This window comes from Numenius arquata, chromosome 1, assembly GCF_964106895.1.
Source record: "Numenius arquata chromosome 1, bNumArq3.hap1.1, whole genome shotgun sequence".
Lineage (NCBI taxonomy): Eukaryota > Metazoa > Chordata > Aves > Charadriiformes > Scolopacidae > Numenius > Numenius arquata.
The window spans coordinates 106,999,103-107,017,868 of NC_133576.1; the positions used below are offsets into that span (position 1 = coordinate 106,999,103).

The following is an 18,766-nucleotide window of genomic DNA, read 5'->3' on the forward strand; positions in this document are numbered from 1 at the left end:
AAAAGTAACTGTTGTTTCAAAAGTTAAGTGATACTCGTACGGATTAAACAGAAAAAGGTTATAATAACGTTACTGCAATGTAAATCGGCAACAGACTGCAGAGATACAGTAAGAAGCTTGAAACTTTGGCCAACAACCTCAGGAGAAAGTCTTCATAGCATAAAAAGCATGTTCCTTCATGCCTGTCTTTTGAAACATGAGTAATATATAATTTTATTTGTATGATAACATTTAGCAATTAATAGAAAATCAAAATCCATTCTAAAGCATGAATTCTAACAATTAACTGCAGAAATTAAGTAGCTTTGCAACATCTTGCTTCAGAATCAAATCGTATATACATAACTGAAAAGGTCCCATCACATTTATGAAAATAATCATCCACAGGGTCTTTTTTTTTTTTTTTTTTAAATTTATTAATACGAATTGGGTTCCAACGGCTCATTTTCTTGCTTCACTTGCACGTTAGATGGGAAACCATTCGAACTGGACACTACCATCACAAACGGTTGCTGCTGGAATCCCTGCTCCGACTGCTCAGCATCATCTAATTTGTCACTCTCTTCTTTCACCGCTCCTTGCGCCCCGATCTGTTTGGTTTCAGGTGCTTTAATAACTGAAGTGATGACCGTGCCCGATGGATGAGCCACCACCTGTGAGCTGCTGGGCGAAAACGTCACCACGGGGGTAGTGGCACTGAAGGATGGAGACGAGGCCATGTTGACTGTTCCATTGCAAATTGTCTGCACGCTGCTGGTGAGCACCTGCTGAACTTGCGCTGGGCTCAGCACGATGGAGGAAGGAGGCGAGACTGGCTTCTGAGACTGCAGCATGACATTTTCTTTCAGAACCGTCATGGGTTGTGAAGTAGGAATGGCTTGTAAAATGAATTTTTGGGGCGTTGTTGCTGAGGCTGGATCCGTGCTGGCTATCACCGTAGTAAGAGGCACTGTCTGGAGTGTTACAGTGTGCAGCTGCTGATTCCCAGGGGAAACAACCACTGGAACTTGAGTTGGAGTCTGTAAAGTCCTATTAAGATTAGAAAAGATTATAAGGTCAGAACACTTCCGTGCGTGAAAAATAATTACACATTTAGTCTTGCAAAATCACTTGTCATCATAAACATTCTATTTACCAAATGGTTCCAGAAGAGGTAGCAGTCGCTCTCCTGAAAAAACAAGAACTGGACCTGACCCCTGAATTCAGCAACACAGTTCCCAAAGCGAAGGTACCCTGCACGAGAGATACTGCCATTGCCAAACTGAACAGCCTGCCTTTGAGACATTCCATAGTTCAGCAGAAAACCTGGGAATCACATCTAAGATCTCCTTCTCAAGCATCAACCAGCATCATGAGCATGATCCGCTACAGGCTTGCCATCAATTTCATGAGGTAATTCCTAAGTCATGAACCTATATAAATTGGCCTGACATCTGTATATACATTTACTTATATGCAAAAGTATCTGCACTGGAACAGTGAGTCTGGTCAGGACCTTCTCAGACTCCCAGGACACATGGTTCTCTGTCTGCCAGGCTTGTATGCACTTTCTGGTAAAGCAACTGAACAGAATTTGCTCCCAAAACATCAATTTAAATTAGGAGCGATTCCATCAGTTGCAAGCTCACAGACTCGGGTACCACCTTACTTTCTATATATGTACAGCTGAGAGGGCAAAGTTAGAGAATTAACAGCCATCTTGCTGAAGCACACAACTGCTGCAGTGGAAGACGGTGACTCAGAGATGTGGCTGAAACACATACGCTCCAGTCATGCAAATAAAAACAAAGCAAACAAACAAAAAAACCCCAAACCACAACACGGTCCTGGTGAAGCAAACGATTTCCAGGGGAGGGAAAGAGGAAGGGAAGGGGTAACTGCTTCGACACCCTCCCACGGCTTGCTGCAGCCCACCATGCCACGCTGCCTCCAACAATCTTTTTCTTTCCTTCCACCTGCCCTGCAAAGTTCTCTCCAACCTTTCCTGCTTCTCTTCAGTGGCAACGGGCACAAGCTGGAACACAGGAAATTCCTTCTCAACATGAGCAAAAACTTCTTTCCTTTGAGGGTGACAGAGCACTGGAACAGGCTGCCCAGAGAGGTGGTGGAATGTCCTTCTCTGGAGATATTCAAAGCCCACCTGGATGCGTTCCTGTCCAGCCTGCTCCCGGTGATCCTGCTTTGGCAGGGGGGTCCCTTTCAACCCCTACCATTGTGTGATTCTGTTTTCTCCTGCCAACCCTCCTCCCCTTTTTCAGTCTTAAGCTCTCCCTCGTGTTTTCTTTGAACATGCTTGACATTCGCTAAAAGCAAAAATAACTGTCTCCTCCTCCCCCTAGCTTATTTCTACCCCTGCTGAAATCCCTTTACATGGAAAGCCATTTACTGTCAACATTTGTACTACTAAGTCCATGCATGCTCTTCCTTCCGAAGCCTGGTCCTCAGATGTGCTGTAAAGGTTGCCTGCTATACATCTACCGTGTGATGTCCTCCTTTCTATAGTCCTTCTACCAATGTAGTACCTATTTTTTAAAGCTCTGTGAAATCCTGCTTGCCAGTGTTTAGCCATTGACCAGTCAAATCAGACTGAGCATATTGAAAACTTCAATTTAAGCCCATGCTCTGGCTATCACCGTTACAGCAAAAAGCTTACCAAAGCAGGATTTAGGAGCTGCTGAAGCTATGGGGCAATGTGGATGCAGATGCTGCTGCTGGCGGTAGTCCAACTGCACTCCCCCTTCCTTAGTGCGTCAGCAGAGACAAGTGAAGGAGTATTTGTAGAGGATTTCCCAGGTCCTTCTCAGCTCAGTCCTCTGGGAAAAGCCTCTAGCTGAGCTCTACAGATTGTGCCAGTAAGAGGAGCTCCAGTAACCCAGCTGGTATCAGGCTCAGAGGACATCAGTACGCCCTGAGCATCCTCCAGCTGCCAGTCCCTGCTGCAGGCAATCTTTTCCCCACCTCCTATGTGGCTTGGTAATACCAGGAACAAAATCTGCATCTGGAGCTTTCTCTTCCTCACAAGAAAGAAGGCTGCAGTACCCAGGAATGCTGCCATAGCAAAACAAATCCAAATCCTTGCCCGTGAGGCTCCCACGCAGGTCTCATCACAGAGGCCATAATAACCAGGACACAAAATTCGATGCGACAACACCAGAGTCAATCTTGAGCTCCTGTTTCACACAACTGGAGACAGCCCAAGGAAGAAGCTCATAGAAATGGGGGCTGGCTGGAGGTGAAGCACCAGCTAAAGCAATCGCTTCTTTCTTTCCAACTTCTGTGCTCCACAGCAAATACCGACAACCAAGCTTAAAGTGCAAAGCTCAGAACGACAGCACAAAGGTTCACACCAAGTCTGCTAAGGGTTATCAGTGCTCTTTCTTTTTTTTAACGCCAGCAATTCCCCTGGGACCTTGATAGAAAAGTGACAAATGTCTGCATCAGAAGTAGTAACAGGATGAAGGCACCCACGAGCTTTTTTTTAAAAAAATATAATTAAAAAATAAAAAAATAAACTACCTACAGTTAAACAAACTTGCAGTAAAATCAAAATGTCACATACAAACAGCTCAACCCAGGAAAGTTTACAGAAAACAGCAATGAAAGTGGAACAGCTAAGAAAGAAAGACAACTGACACTCGCCATCCAGAAAGTATTACAAGTATCCGAGTAGATACCAAGCCAGCTCTTTAATCCATGAAGAAATTTACTTAACCCTGAAGGATTAAGATCAACTCAATAGTTGCAGTTTTGAAAGCAGCAGCAGAAGCTGCTGGCCTGTGCTGGTCTGCCATCCAAGTGTTACTTTTAAGCTACTTTCTTGTTCTTTAGCTGTTTTAAAACAAAATAGTAAAAATAAAAGCTTCTAGCTGCTAAATGGCTGTGAAGAACAGCCTCGAAAAGTGTGAACTGGATCTAATCCATGCAGAAGGTATTCTGCAAAGCAGTAGGAGTGACAGCTCCTAGAGGACCCAAGCAGACCGTTTGTCTCACCACACCGTAATTAGTATTTGCATATTGACATTAAGCCATTTTATTTCTCCTGAAAGCAAGTCCCATACCTGTACATCATACCGTGACTAACAGTTTACTCCAGGTGCTCTATCTTCTCCATCAGTCGAGATACATATATATGATACACACAGATATAAACATGTATATACACATATATGTGTACACACGGACACAGGGTGTGAACTTGCTACAGGGAAAGCCGGCAGCAGATGTCTGTACAAGCACAGGGTTCAGTAGCACACAGCACCAATGGTGGCCAAGCAAGACATTTGCCTCAATTGGTAAGACTACAGACAACTGTGTCTGTTTACAAACTAAAAATTCATCTGCTCAAACTATTTGCCTTGAATATAACTGAAAACAATACAGGTTTGGTTAATTATTTTACCTGTTTAAAAAAAAAAAAACAAAACAACAACCCAAAACCACATTACTTACAACCTGTTAGCACCAGACTACAGTATTTTAGGTGCTTTGAACTGTGTATTTTGCTAAGCTGCTGAAGTTCACTGTCAATTTGTTCCCGCCCTTCTCACTCTAAGGTACACATCCACTGGGTGATGACTTTAAAAGTTCCTGCTGAGGTTACAAAAAGAACAAGAACATTGAGCGATAGTGATGAAAAGGAAATGCTGCCATAAAACATTCTGGTTACAACTCAGAAAAGAAGGACAAAAATTCTGAAGTCATTTTAGCTTGGCAGAAAACGATCACCTATTTCTTGGTCCGCTTGGTACTGTTAACGGCCTGGAATTTTGCAATAAGGTATCAGCTCATCAAGAGGTAACTAGTGATAAAGCAAACAATAAGGGACAGGCAGGAAAAACAACTTTATTCGTGGTAATTTATGTGAAATTTATGAAATGGAGAAAGGGAGAAGATACCAAAAAAAAAATACTGAAACTGCAAGCCAAGGTAAACAACTTATTTCACAGCACAATAAGAAAACGAAACAGGGCAATATTAAGAAAGACAGAGATAGGTAACGGAGGAGAATTCTCTCTCCAACATACACGTTGCTCAACCTACAGCTATAGGGGAAATGATGGCCTTGAGATAAACAGGCGAATTTCCAGGGACTTTCCGCCTTTGTTCAACTAACTGATTGCAAACAACTTCTTCAGGAGTTGTGTGGAAGAGGGAGGGAGGTGAAGGGGTGGGACATGCTTGTTACAACCACTTCAGATGCCTGAGTCAATCTCTTCTGAGTGACTAAGGGAAGCATCAGCCACAACTCAGGAGCTCTGCTGCCACTGCTCCACAGCCGCGCTCGTGTACGTCATCCTCAAAGTCATCAGCAGTCTTGTCGATACTGCACCCCAGTGTACTGCCGTCATGGCCACTGGCCCTTTTACAGCACAAGCCATGCAGACAGGAGCCACTAAGCAGTCTAGGGGGAGATGTCCATGCGAGGCAGAACGCCGCTTGATGCCTTCACACCCAGTCTGAACACAGGCTCCTCCAAAGGGAGGGCAGAACTTGCCTGTTCTTGTCTAACTCCTTGCCTGGACAAGATAATCTCTTACGTTGTGAAGTCAGAGGACTCAGCTCTCAAGTCTGGTGTCCTTTTTACCAACCCGCGTGGTCTTACAGTCTTCTTTCCAGAATTTTTCAGAACTGCACGCTCACCTGAATTAAAACTCAGAAACTTTGCTACTAACAGAGACCTGCGGAAACCCCACCTCTTTCGACAGTGCCAAAGACATGTAAAGAGAGCTCTTGTGGGTAGCTTCTCATTGTGCAGAAACAGAATTAATCTGTCTAGATGACTTTGAAGTCCCTTCTGGCATAAGCAGCCTTCTTCCTCCCTACTGCAGAAATTAAATCAGAAATGGTCTTAAGAGAAGGCCTTCTCAACTGCAGGAAAATCAAATCAAAACATTTGGTTATAACCAAAGTCTTTGCTGTGATGGAAGTTGCCCCTATTGTAAATGTGTTCTGAGAAACACACCCTGTTGTAAGCTAAGTGAGAGTTTCTTGTAGAAGCCCGCTGAGATCACATCAGCCTATTTCTGACCAACACCTCCCTCAGGAAGGGCATTTTCCTCACCATCCTCATAGCTGAGATGCAGTCAAGCCTTCACTTGAGAGATGACAGAGATCAACTCTGCAACAGTCACCTTCTTCCCTGCTTTTGAGGAAGGCTACAGCAGCAGTGGGCCAGATCCCACAGTATCTGCTGGTCAGGGTGTTGGAGAATTTCTACTGCAGGCAGGAAACCCAACTTGTTGCACTGACGGAAGACTGCCGTCTGACTGCAAACAGAACCAAAGCATGTGCACCGGTGCTGCCTGATGAAAGTAAGGCCTTCCAAACATCAGCCGTGTGTTGCTTCTGACTATCCAGAAGTCCTCAGCTGGCATCGTGTTCCTTCACTCATGTTCCTCATCAAGGCAGCCCTAGTGAGCTCTTTACCGAGACTGACACCTGTGATGGCTTTTATTCAGCATACCTACAGGAACGGCAGAGGAGTGAGGGGCTACAACATCAGCTGACATCCTGCAGATTTGACTGTCATTCTTATCCAGAGAAAGAGGACTGAAAGCAGAGGGTCAATGCAAAATCTCCGTAGGACAGTGCCACACTGCTTCCCTGTGTCTCTTATGCAAGCTCGAGCAAACCCAATATAGATAGGGTATAAAAGTATGATTACAGAGCATAATGATGACATTCACTGCACAACTTGAGGTATTAGAAAGCAGCCCTGAGGAAAGGGACTTGGGGGTGTTGATGCACGAGAAACTGGACATGAGCAGGCGGTGTGCACTTGCAGCCCAGAAGGCCAATCACATCCTGGGCTGCATCAAAAGAAGTGTTGCCAGCAGATCCAGAGAGGTGATTCTGCCACTTTGCTCTGGTGAGACCTCACCTGGAGTACTGTGTGCAGGTCTGGAGCCCTCAATATAGAAAGGACATGGACCTGATGGAGCGGGTCCAGAGGAGGGCCACCAAAATGATCAGGGGGTTGGAGCACCTCTGCTATGAGGACAGGCTGAGGGAGCTGGGGTTGTTCAGCCTGGAGGAGGCTCCAGGGAGACTTAATAGCGGCCTTCCAGTACCTGAGGGGGGCCTACAGGAAGGCTGGGGAGGGTCTGTTTACAAAGGCCTGCAGTGACAGGACGAGGGGCAATGGTTTTAAGTTGGAGAAGGGGAGATTTAGATTGGATATTAGGAAAAAGTTCTTTACCACGAGGGTGGTGGAACACTGGAACAGGTTGCCCAGGGAGGTGGTTGAGGCCCCTTCCCTTGAGATATTCAAGGTGAAGCTCGACGAGGCCCTGGGCAACCTGGTCTAGTTGGGGGTGTCCCTGCTGACTGCAGGGAGGTCGGACTAGATGACCTTTGGAGGTCCCTTCTGGCCTGGACCAGTCTATGAATCTATGAACTATAACGTCTATACATGGCACAAGATGAAGACACTTCATTTGAAATAGCAGCTGTAATCACATTTTCAGAGTTGATAAACTCAGGCTGGCCAAATCTGTCTATTTTTCAGCATCAGCATAGCTGTAGTCAGACCACCAATACATCACAGCCTGGACACAGAAACAGATTATGGAACAAGAGCAGAAAGCATCTGTGTTTGCTTGGGGTAGATGTGATTTCCAAAGGTAATTCCCTCTCCTTATCGGGACAACCCACTGCGTTGGCATACTGTTGGCTTCATCACTCTTCTCACCCAGAATGCTCACGCCCAGAAAAAAACCACAATTAACTTTCAGCTATTTCCTTCTCCTCTTGAATGAGGATCTTGCCACTGTGGTCCATGCTTGTGTCACCTTCAGGATGAATTATTGCACATTTTCTACCCCAAAGGTTGCAAAAAGGTCAAGCTGAAAGCTGTGGCTGATTCATCACGTAGTGGTTCTCCAGTTCAGAAGTATACATACAGAACATATCCCACTGGTCCTCTGTGGACCCCGGCTACAGAACAGAGCCAGGATACCGGTCTTCTAACATGCTCTGTCCAAGCTATAAAAATGACAACTTGAAAATACAGAAAAGAAACAATACACTGAATTTTGATAGAAACGCTGGGTTTGAAACTTGAAGTCTGCTAAAGCGTTGCACAGGATCTCTCAGTGGTCAGCTAATTGCCAGTTTCTTGGTGCACAGAGCTGCCAGGGAGAAGATTCAGCTATGTTCCGTACAGTCAATAAGAAATAGACATATAATTTTAAATTACACACAATATGATCTTCTCTGAACCGTCAGTAACATGAGAAGCTCCTTTCACTCCATCACTACTACTCTAGATTAAAGGTAAAGGAAAATGCCTGTCTCCACCTGCAGCCCTAGTCATTTAAGGGAGCAATTTAATTGCCCAAACGCAGGCACCTTAGAGCCTCGTACGATGTCCTAGGCTCTCCATAACAAGGTAAGTCCCTACCCTTCCAGGAGATGTACGCTTTCTGGAGCTACAGAAGGGATGCCATTTACGCTCAGAATGACCTGATGAACACGGAGCTGAATCCAAGTCCTACTTCAGTGCCTCTCAATGCCTGTAAATGTAACTCTGAATTATTACTCCAAGAAACCAGATATTCTCGTCAACCTTTATCAGTTATTCTAGTTTAAACAGAATAATTTTACAAGTGCTACACTCAAAGACTTAGCTGGCTCATTGAAAGAAGTTAGAAATAAGTAATCTCATCCACACAGGCATTTTAATTTTTGTCTGATCACCGGAAACATGGTAACAAATTCAGCTCCCAGTTACACAAATGGAGACTCCAGTAACCGCTTGCATCTACCAAGCCAGAGTGGTTAGACCTGCAGAACAGCAGCGAGTTTGTAATTTCAGATATTCCCACCGGGGATACTAGATGTCTTCCCTGGTCCAGTTTGCATGACCTGACCCTGGCTCCTGCCCCGTTTCCCAAGCCTGGGTTAGCACCACACCACAGCCTTTTTGTTTAAGCACTACTGCTGAAGAAAAGCCACATTCCCCCAGCCACTTCTTGTCTCCTGCACACAGCAGCACCAAAACTTGTATAAAAAGCCCCTCAAAAGCCATCCAAAAGTCAAGACCTTTCCGCTTCTGAGTAGGACACAACCCTCCCCTCGAAGTACACAAAACTCTACATATACGAGCTTTGTGCAGCTATAAATGAAGTCACTGCCTGTCTCCCGCAAAGAACTAACCCCTGATTTTCACCATCGGTTTCTTTGAGAAACACAAGAAGGCCCTGAGGAACGGCTGCCGCCCTCTCCCAGCGATGCTCTGGGGGTAGACTTTACCAGGCAATGCCACCCAGCGCAGGGGAGGGATGGTGACACAAGCCCTACACCACATTCCTCAGATACGATCTTTTCCAAGTTCCTCATCAGAGAAGATCCATGTTCAGACTTCTCCTATGAAGGATATGGTTAAGTGTTAAGAAGCCAATTGTTTTGACCTCAAAAATCCTCAATGTTTTCTCTATAGTATGTGGTTAATCACATAATTTTTTTTCTTCTCACAACACAAGCAAATTGCTGCAGAGAGAACATTTATTTCCATAAAGAAGAGGGAAGAACGTTTATATTAATGAAACTTTAGAAGCTGCATTGCGTCAAGACAAATTAGATGGGTCCAAGATGTTCATGCTTCAAGGCAGAGCCCAACCACTAACCAGTACGCGTCAGAAAAACTTCTGAGGACCATTCCCAAACCCTGGTTGCCCTTTCTCCAAAACAACCTTGACTATCCACATGCTCCAACCTCTGAACAGAAACTGGCAACCAATGTTGCTATTTGTCCTTGTGCTTCCTTATAAAACTGCTGTAAAGTGACTCCAACCACAACCCTACAGAGAGTGTGCGTACATCAGAGGGCTTGTCAGCTCTTGCGCTATAATGGCAATCGTACGTGCTGTACATTTTCAAATCACGTAGACCATTCATTTCATCCCTCATGGAAGCCCCACTGCAGCAATTCAGACCGTGTACACAAACACGTTCAACTGCCAGAGATTTATGGCTGCTTGAACAAACCAACCCAAAATCCAGTTCCTTTGTTTTAGCCTTATTATAAAACAAGACCTAAAACATACGCTCTAAAAAATGCTCAGTGTGTCCTTCTACCTCACCAAACTATTCAAAGTCTGCATTTTGAAACTGAGCAGAAATGTATCTGCCATAAACTGTATTTTTAGAGCTTGGAATGGGCAGTAACTACTGCACAGGACTCATCACCACCTTTGTTTAGAGTTTGGCCCATCCTGGTTAAAAGCACACCAAAGAAATCTGCGTTATGGTTTTTATTTTCAACTGTAACTGCTCAAACACCTTAGTACATTCTTTCTTAATTAGCAATACTTCTATACCATCCAGTAATTATATACTGTACTGAAAAGATCCGAAGGGTCTTTTTTTTTTTTTCCCTTCATCTGAGACATTGTGTCATCTTGGCTAAGAAAAGTGCAGTTGAAGACTTCATGGAATAATGTTTTAAGTTACAAACAGAGGATTAAAACCGATAAAATACAGAACTCAAAGGCTTTAAGGCTTTTACTTCACTGGAACTTCACACATCTAGCATCTCCACTACTTTTTTCCCCTTAGCTTATTGCCCAAGGTCTGATTGTGAAATGCCATAACGCAATAATTGGATGTCATAATGTCACTGAGCAACTTGCCAAATGTTTGCTTGGACTTCTTGCCTGCCTGCCTGCCTTACTAGGTCTTCCAGATACTTCTGTTTGTTGTTACCATTTTTTAATACCATCTATACCGTTGATATTGGTTTTGATATAAAATCTAGTGTAGGTCTAGCCTAGAGCTATTTAACTCTGTAAATTGCAGAACCTTCCCCCATTAATGTTTAATAGCTTTATTCTACTGACTTAAATGATACTGTATAGCTTCAATTGTGTCTGTACTTGTTTCCTTTCACTATTACTACCCGAGTCAATTTTTACAAGTAATTAAATCCTTCATCAACCCTGAAATCATAGGATTGCGCTGTACAGAGCAGCTTCATGCCTAAGCTTTAAAAACTGACATCACCTTGATGCAGACTTTTATTAATTTTCTAAATGAATTCCAAGACTTACTTTTTTTTTTTTTTTTGTCAAATTCTTCATAATTATCTTCCACGTAAACTTCTGATCAAATATAACCCTTCCCTCCACTATGTGCATCTTGAACTAATTCTAGTTGGTTAGAACAATAAACAAAACACAAATTGATTTCAAATAATGCATTTTAGAATTAAAAGACAAATGAAAAGGGCTATTGTTTACTTAAAAATGGTAACTCTTTCCAGTTTGTTTTACAGTGCCTACCAGTAACTACAGAAAATATTTTTGCTTTCATGGCCCCATGTATTTATTCCCGTGCAGCCTTTACTAACCAGTGAATTTCTCTTTTCAGTGAATTTTTCATTTTGCAGCGTGAATTAAAACCCTTCATAATGTTTAAGGAAACTTAAAAAAAAAATCAGGATTCAAACTAGGAAGACCGGGGATAATTATAAAGTTTGGGGTTTTTGTACCCCAAGGAAAGAAGAGAGAATATAACTTTTTTTTTCTTGACTGAAGCTGCAGTTTTTGTTTGTCATTTCCTGTATACAAATCTTCAGCTTCCTCAACTACTTGCTTATCTCCTAAAGCATTTCTTATTGATTCTATTATATCAGTCACTGGAGGCTGATCTAACCAGTTTCAGTTGCTCTTTCAGTTCTTCTGAAAAACCCAGCTGTTACTGCTAATCTGGATTTTCCTTTTATGTAAGTGGTGTTTTAATAACTGAGTAGCTTTTACAGCATCCCTGTAGTAGCAGAGGTGAGAGAGCAAAGCTTATTCTTTGGAAATGAAGAAATTATCCAGTCTCATTACTTCTTTCTTGGCAAAATTGCATGGTTAACCCCAGAGAGTCATGGAATCATGGAATAGTCTGGGTTGGAAGGGACCTTTCAGATCATCGAGTCCAACCGTCAACCTAATACTGACAAAACCACCACTAACCCGTGTCCCATACGATGGTCCTTACTCCCTGGGAAGTGACACCACAAACCCTACGGCAAAATTTTGGCAGTAGCGGCCTCCAGCCCTAAATTGTGACATTATCAAGATCACAGGCAAGGAGAACAAGCAGATTATCCACCCTCTTTCAAGAATTAAAGAGCTTCTGCGAGCGACTGAACCTTTTCCCCAGACAGGAACACCTAAGCAGTCCACAGAGATGCTGAGCCAGGGAGCCCTCGGCCTTTTGACCCATGGATATTGCTCCATTTTTAGGTCTTGAAGCAGAAAAAGAGGGGGGGGAAAGGAAAAAATATACATTTTTTTGGCTCCATTTTTTTTTCTCCATCTGTTTATGGCAGCCCTCGGCTAAAGATCTTCTGTGGTACCATCAAGCTTCACAAGCCCATCACACATTGACAGATTTCTCATCCCATTTTTCTGGGAGTGCCCACGGCCGAGGTAGCCATGGGCTATAAATATTCCGGCAGTTGAGGAATTTATCAAAACCCAATGGAATTCTCACAGCCAAGCTCACCGCAAATAAATAGAGCATCAGCAAAATGTAACGGGGAAGATTTATGCTAAAAAAAAAATCTTGTTTGAGTTTTGCAAGTTACGCAGTTCACACGTAAGTTGAAATTTGAAAAGCGATCCGTCAGTACCACTCCAAACCTATTGGTGGCTCTGGGTGTAATTTTCAAAGGAAAGAACAGAAGAAGGGAGCAGGAAATAGCATTATTGCCATTTTGCAGCACAAAACAGTAACCATTATAACAGTGAGGTTAACAGAGCAAATCTCAGAAAAATGTGATGTTCGTAATTCATTAAGAATGCGCCGTTCCTGAATTACATCCTGAAGCTTTCCTGAAACGGCTTTAAGGTCCGGAATCACCACATACAACCCTGACATTCCTGTGAGGGGCCTAGATTACATGAACATTTATTTGGTTTAGGTCTTTTTTAGTCAGTGGAGATGAAATAACCATCAGGGAATGCCCTTAGGCTAGGGTAAAACCAGGCTTAAGTGATGGTTTTTAAAGCCTTTTCAATTAGGACGCTGCTACTAAGGAGTAGGTGCAAAGGAGTCACACTTAAACCCTGTGTAGGGTTAGCCAGTTGACTTACAAATCAGGCATGAAAGCATGACTGTCTCCCAAAATAGTCTGCAGACACCCAGCTCCCATGAGATTATCCTGTTAATTGTTTTCTAAAATCAAAAGAACACGCTCCTGTAACAGCAGCAAAATGCTAGAATAGATAACACCAAGCTTTCCCCTGTTGTAACAGCGGACAAAAGATGAAAGAGATGACAAAAAATTCTTAGGAGGAAAAATTAAGAAGCAAGAAGGAAAATCTGTTTGAAGGGATCATACAGAGATAAAATTCATAAATTGAAAAGCGAAAACACCGAACAGTCAGTGAAAAAGCAGAGCCGTGAAATTACTGCCTCTGCTGGGGGACAGAACTGATGATACCAATTTTAAGGGAAGTTGTGTATTTTTCTTCTCTAAAGAATTTGCATCAGGCCTAATACTGCAGGAAGGATGCGCTTCCCTTCACCAAAGGCAGAGCATTTACGAGTGTACGCGTTGCAGTATGCTGTAGTAACTCCCAGTTCCTAGGATCAGCCACGAAGACGCTGCTTCGCTTCAACCAAACCGGGAGATGAGCATTTTTTGGAAGCACGACGAAGAATCTAGTCTATCTAGCCATCATCCAGTGAATTTATTATTATTCATACATTGATTTTCTGTACCTTTTCTTACCTTATATTCTGAACCGAGGGATTTAACGTTTCATCCGAAACATTACTGGCTACAGCTGCATGTCCTTCCGTGAGGGACTGCAATGGCTGCATTACGTGAACTGTCCGAAAAAGCTGAGTGGGATGTACTGGCTGCGGAGATTGCATTGTCCTCAAAACTTCTGAAGTCAAGCCAGGTGTCTGCTGCTGCACAACCTCTACGTGCTCCTTCAGCTTAGCAGGCTTGGAGTTTCCTGTTTTTAGCACTGCGGTCGATCCTCCCTTTGTTCCCGCGTTCGCAGATGCTCTAGATCTGCTCGATTGGTTTCTGTTGGCCACAGGAGTTGAGAGCAGACTTGAATCTGATGATTCAGTGCTAGGGCTCGCATCTTCGTCATCTATATAGACGAGATCTTTTGGCATTTCTTTAAATTGGTATACTAGGCGCTGGCCTTCTACTTTAGCCAGTATTCCTCTTTGGTAATAGTATCTGTTTAAAGCATACACACATCAAGTTACACAGTGTTTTTTGCCAAAAAAACAAGCAAAAACAAATAAAAAAAGGCAAAAACCCCCCAGAAAATAAGACTAGCAGCAACAAGTAAACAATATTTTAAGTGCCTAGTTTCTTCATTATAAAGGAGTGGCTAATTTAAGAGCGTATTTTTATCTTGAACAACTTTCTTTTACTGGTATTTCTTGTCACCTTTTAATTTCAACTTCAGATAACTGAGGAGAAAGAAAAGAGCTCCGTGACTTGGCAGCTCTGCTATCAACTCACACTCTTTAAAAGTTGCATGAAACTTGTAATCCTCCTCTTGACTCATACAGTTGTTTCAGTTACGTGAACTGATGCTTATTCACCAGTGAGTAGAAGCAGACATTTAAAATGGCACACGCTGAGGTGAGGGGGGAAAGGAAATGAAAAGAAATATATAGCTGCTCAGTTGGACAATTATCAATCAGCAGGTAAGACTGAAGCTTCAGGGATGTCTGTTTATTTTGTATAGTCTTTTATGCACAAGAAAAATCCCAACCTGATAGGCAGAGGCACATGGTAAGGTGTTTTTAAAATGGCTGTACACACAAGTTGAGGGAAGCGCAACCAGACCTGAATTCTAAAACTGTATCTTCCACTGGGCACGGGGATCATTTGCAACAGGTAGAAATAATTTCATTAATACACCTGAATTTAGGATTTTTTGGAGAAAAGAGATTCAAATTTTATGTACAAAGATTTGCCCCACTTGGAATCTTCAGTCTCTTACTTTGTCTGTGAAGATGCAGTTTTTGCAGCAGCACTGAAAATGTCTGAGCTGAGACTGAAGGTGACTGATTCGGGGTTGAGGTGAGTAAGGGCTACTTTTAGTTAGCTAATTTGTTTTGCTGAAATAACTTCATTTCCCAAATGGATAGAATCCTAACTCTTTCCTGTTGTTACACAAATCAGATGAGGCATTCAATGCATGCAAACACTAAGACAACAAAACCAGTCTATTATTAAAAACGAACATACCTGAGAGCTCTACCCATTGTTTCATAATTCATGTCAGGTTTGTTTTTGTGTTTTCCCCACAACCTGGACACAGCCTTGGAATCTACCAGTTTGAAAATGCCCTTCTCTCTTTGAGTCCATTTGATATATTTAGGACATGTAGCTTTGTCCTGGAGCAGTGCTAGTAAGAACTCCCAGAGATAAATTGTATTTCCTAAAATAAAAGTATTTCAGGACACAGAAAAAGAAAAATTAGTTGACCATATTTTATTAATGATGTAAATACTCTAAAAATTAAGAAGCTGGTATTGTAACAAATACATTGTAATACACCATCAAGACTAGGAAACAGTGAAGGAAAGGTATGGGAAGGGATTCTTGTTAGCTATTATAACCTGGGTGCCCAAACACCTTTGCCACTGTCTGTAACCCAGAGAGTCAGGTACCAGTCAACCTACAGTCACCCTGTTCCAACCACCAGTGTTAGACAGTATCAGTCACCTACAGGGACACTTCCCTCTGGCCTAATCCAGTCACAGAAGCTGTCACTATTGCTTTACCTCGAATGGGAACGTGTTCAGGTCCATCCTCTGAAAATACTAGAAATTAAGCCCTTGATTAAATACTTCGCTGAATCGAGATGAGTGTTATAATCCTTTAAAAAGCTAAACAAAATCCTTACTCTTAACAATTAGATTTATATGGGGCAATCAGTGGCATATGCTGAGGCAGGCAAACCTTCCAGAATAAAATTCAGAAAAAGATTATTTCTTTTTAATCCAGTGAGCGCTTGCACTTGCTGGCAGACAACATTCAAATTTCATTTTACAAAGAAAATAATTACAAACAAGCATTTTACAAACACATATATGGAAATCCATCACATCTGTTTGGTGTTTACCACATATAAAGAAACAGTATTAAAATCACAGATTGTGAATACTTACAACCACTACAAAATTTGCATATTCTTTTTTTCTGAAAGCACATTTAAGGAGTCTAAACTTGTATAATTAACGGGACCCTTTTTCTTGCCTTTTTTAAGGCTTTTTTGGTGTCTGATGTTCTTTTGGACACTAGAAGCTGCACATAAGCTTCTTAGCGATATGCTGTTACTCTGAGAAAGGGAGAAAAAACTTCTTGTATGAAAGTATCACCTTCCACAAGTAGCCATGCAAAAACACAGCAAGGAGAGCGTGTGCAGATTTCTTAAGTTTCACAAAAAACCGATGCCCAGTGCATCAGAAGGTGGCAGGATCTCTTTTGTCAGCTTCAATTTAAGCTGGCAGTTTTTTCAACTTTAATAACCACCAGTCTGAACTGTTTTCAACAAGAGGAGGTGTCTTACAAATTAAAACTACCATACTACCATATTATATCTTGCAAATATTCAGCAAAAGTCATCAGCGCTGGCAGTACAAAAGGTTAGCAACTCCTTCAGCAGGTGGAAACTTGAAAAGTGAGCATCCCTCGAGAAAAAACACTGCCTTCGCAACAAACGTCTCCCAGCTTAGAATCATAGAATGGTTAGAGTTGGAAGGGACCTTAAAGATCATCAAGTTCCAACCCCCCTGCCATGGGCAGGGACACCTCCACTAGAGCAGGTTGCTCAAAGCCCCATCAGCCTGTTTGCCTTCAGGTACCCCCATGGCAAAGGTTAAGACTGCTTTGGCAAGACACAATGTCAGCCAGGAGCGAGAGCATTCCCAGCCACTTTACCACCTAATCCCCGGTGCTTTTGTTGTAGTCCAGACTCAAAATGCTCAGCTGCACCCAGGCAGTCCGAAAATTTGTCACTGCTTAGCCACTGAAAATCACTGTGAAGAGGACTGTCCATGAAAACCATGTCTGCTTTACTCACAGGCAGGATTTTTAACCTCCTCTGAGTCATAGCGTAAGAAGAAATAAGTACAAAACTCAGTTTTCTCCATGCATCACATCAATTATATGGAGGGCTTGGTATTTTAGCATACAAGTTCCCCTTAAGGGAACACTCTGGATACTGAGAGACAGGCAACTCTCATGATTTTCCAGCTGCCTCCTTGCCATGGCCAGTTATATTAAAACCCCTTTTACTTCAATTCTATGTTCCTCAAAATGCAAAACAAATGCTTTTGTCGTAGCTTTTTTCATAACAGGCAGTGGTTTCAGGCAATAAGTTCCTTTTTCATTCCTTCTGACTTAGCAATTTTGTAACAACGGACAAATGTGAAATACGGTATGTCCTTGACATCAAACAGAAAGGTTAGACTCTTCTGCCTCTTAATTTTGTGGCTAGCTGCTTTAATATTTTCTGTTATTTTCTTTGAGCTCTACTTGGAGGTTCCTCTGATACTTTTCTTTCATTTTTACTTAAAAACTAGGTTTTAATTTAAAAATAAAAATAAAAAAAAATAATAAAAAAAGGCAACAACGCATACTCAAAATTGCTGGTATTAACCTATTTATTGTTTGTCAACAGGTTTTTTTTTCCCTGTTATTGCAGAAAATCCCTCTTCAGAAGAAGAAAAAAAAAAAGAATAACAATATACTCAATTTGTCAGTGTAGTGATTTTTCTGATTTCAAGACAGTCTGACATCCTTATGCCACCACCTTCCAGGTTTGGCTGGGCTTCTGTCCTCGCAAGTATGGCATGCATGCAAGCACATCAGTCCCTAGGCGTAGGACTGCCAGCAGGAGCAGGGAAGTGATGGTGCCTCTGTACTCGGCACTGGTGAGGCCTCACCTCGAGTACTGTGTTCAGTTCTGGGCCCCTCACTACAGGAAGGACATTGAGCTGCTGGAGCGTGTCCAGAGGAGAGCCACCAAGCTGGTGAGGGGTCTGGAGAACAAGTCCTATGAGGAGAGGCTGAGGGAACTGGGCATGTTTAGTTTGGAGAAGAGGAGGCTGAGGGGGGACCTCATTGCCCTCTACAACTACCTGAAAGGAGGGTGTAGAGAGGTGGGTGTTGACCTCTTCTCCCAAAGGAATAATGACAGGACCAGAGGAAATGGTCTGAAGTTGCGGCAGGGGAGGTTTAGATTAGATACTAGGAAGAATTACTTTTCTGAGAGAGAGGTCAGGCACTGGAACAGCCTGCCCAAGAAGTGGTGGTGTCACCATCCCTGGAGCTATTTAAGAAACGTGTAGATGTGGCTCTTCAGGGCATGCTCTAGTGCCCGAGACTGTAGGGGTGTTTTGTGTAGGGCTGGACTCGGTGATCTCAGAGGTCCTTTCCAACCATGATGATTCTGGGTGCAGGCACTTGTGGGAACACGGGAGAGGGTCATTTCCAGCTCCCACCCCAGCCCAGCAAAACTTGGTGAGGGCTGGGGCATCAGGCTGCCACCCAAACACCAGCCCAACAGCAAAGCAACCGAGCTGTTGACAAAACTGACAGTCAGTTCCGAACAGTTCTGTCTGGAGGAAATGATTTATTGTATCAGTTATGTGGTATTTATTTTCTTACTTCCTTTTAAACACAGGAGGAATGAAAGAAGTATCGAAAACCCAAGTCTTTCTGCCCAAGTCTTCAAGCTGGGTTACAGCTTTCCTCAGAATTCAGGGCTTGGTGCTTCCTGGTGCC

The 18,766-nt window shown here is 42.8% G+C and overlaps 1 protein-coding gene across 2 annotated transcripts in view; it reads right to left on the reverse strand.

The window, feature by feature from the left end:
- Nucleotides 1-409: 409 nt before the first annotated feature.
- The window catches only part of ELF1 (E74 like ETS transcription factor 1), a 95,208-nt gene continuing 76,851 nt past the window's right edge, over nt 410-18,766 (reverse strand). For both annotated transcript variants that reach the window (XM_074158598.1, XM_074158607.1), the window contains exons 7-9: nt 15,221-15,413; nt 13,727-14,194; nt 410-1,029 (exon numbers count right to left, since the gene is read on the reverse strand). In XM_074158598.1, the coding sequence (XP_074014699.1) occupies nt 417-1,029; nt 13,727-14,194; nt 15,221-15,413 (1,274 nt within the window). In that variant the 3' untranslated portion in view covers nt 410-416. The remainder of the gene's footprint in view (nt 1,030-13,726; nt 14,195-15,220; nt 15,414-18,766) is intronic.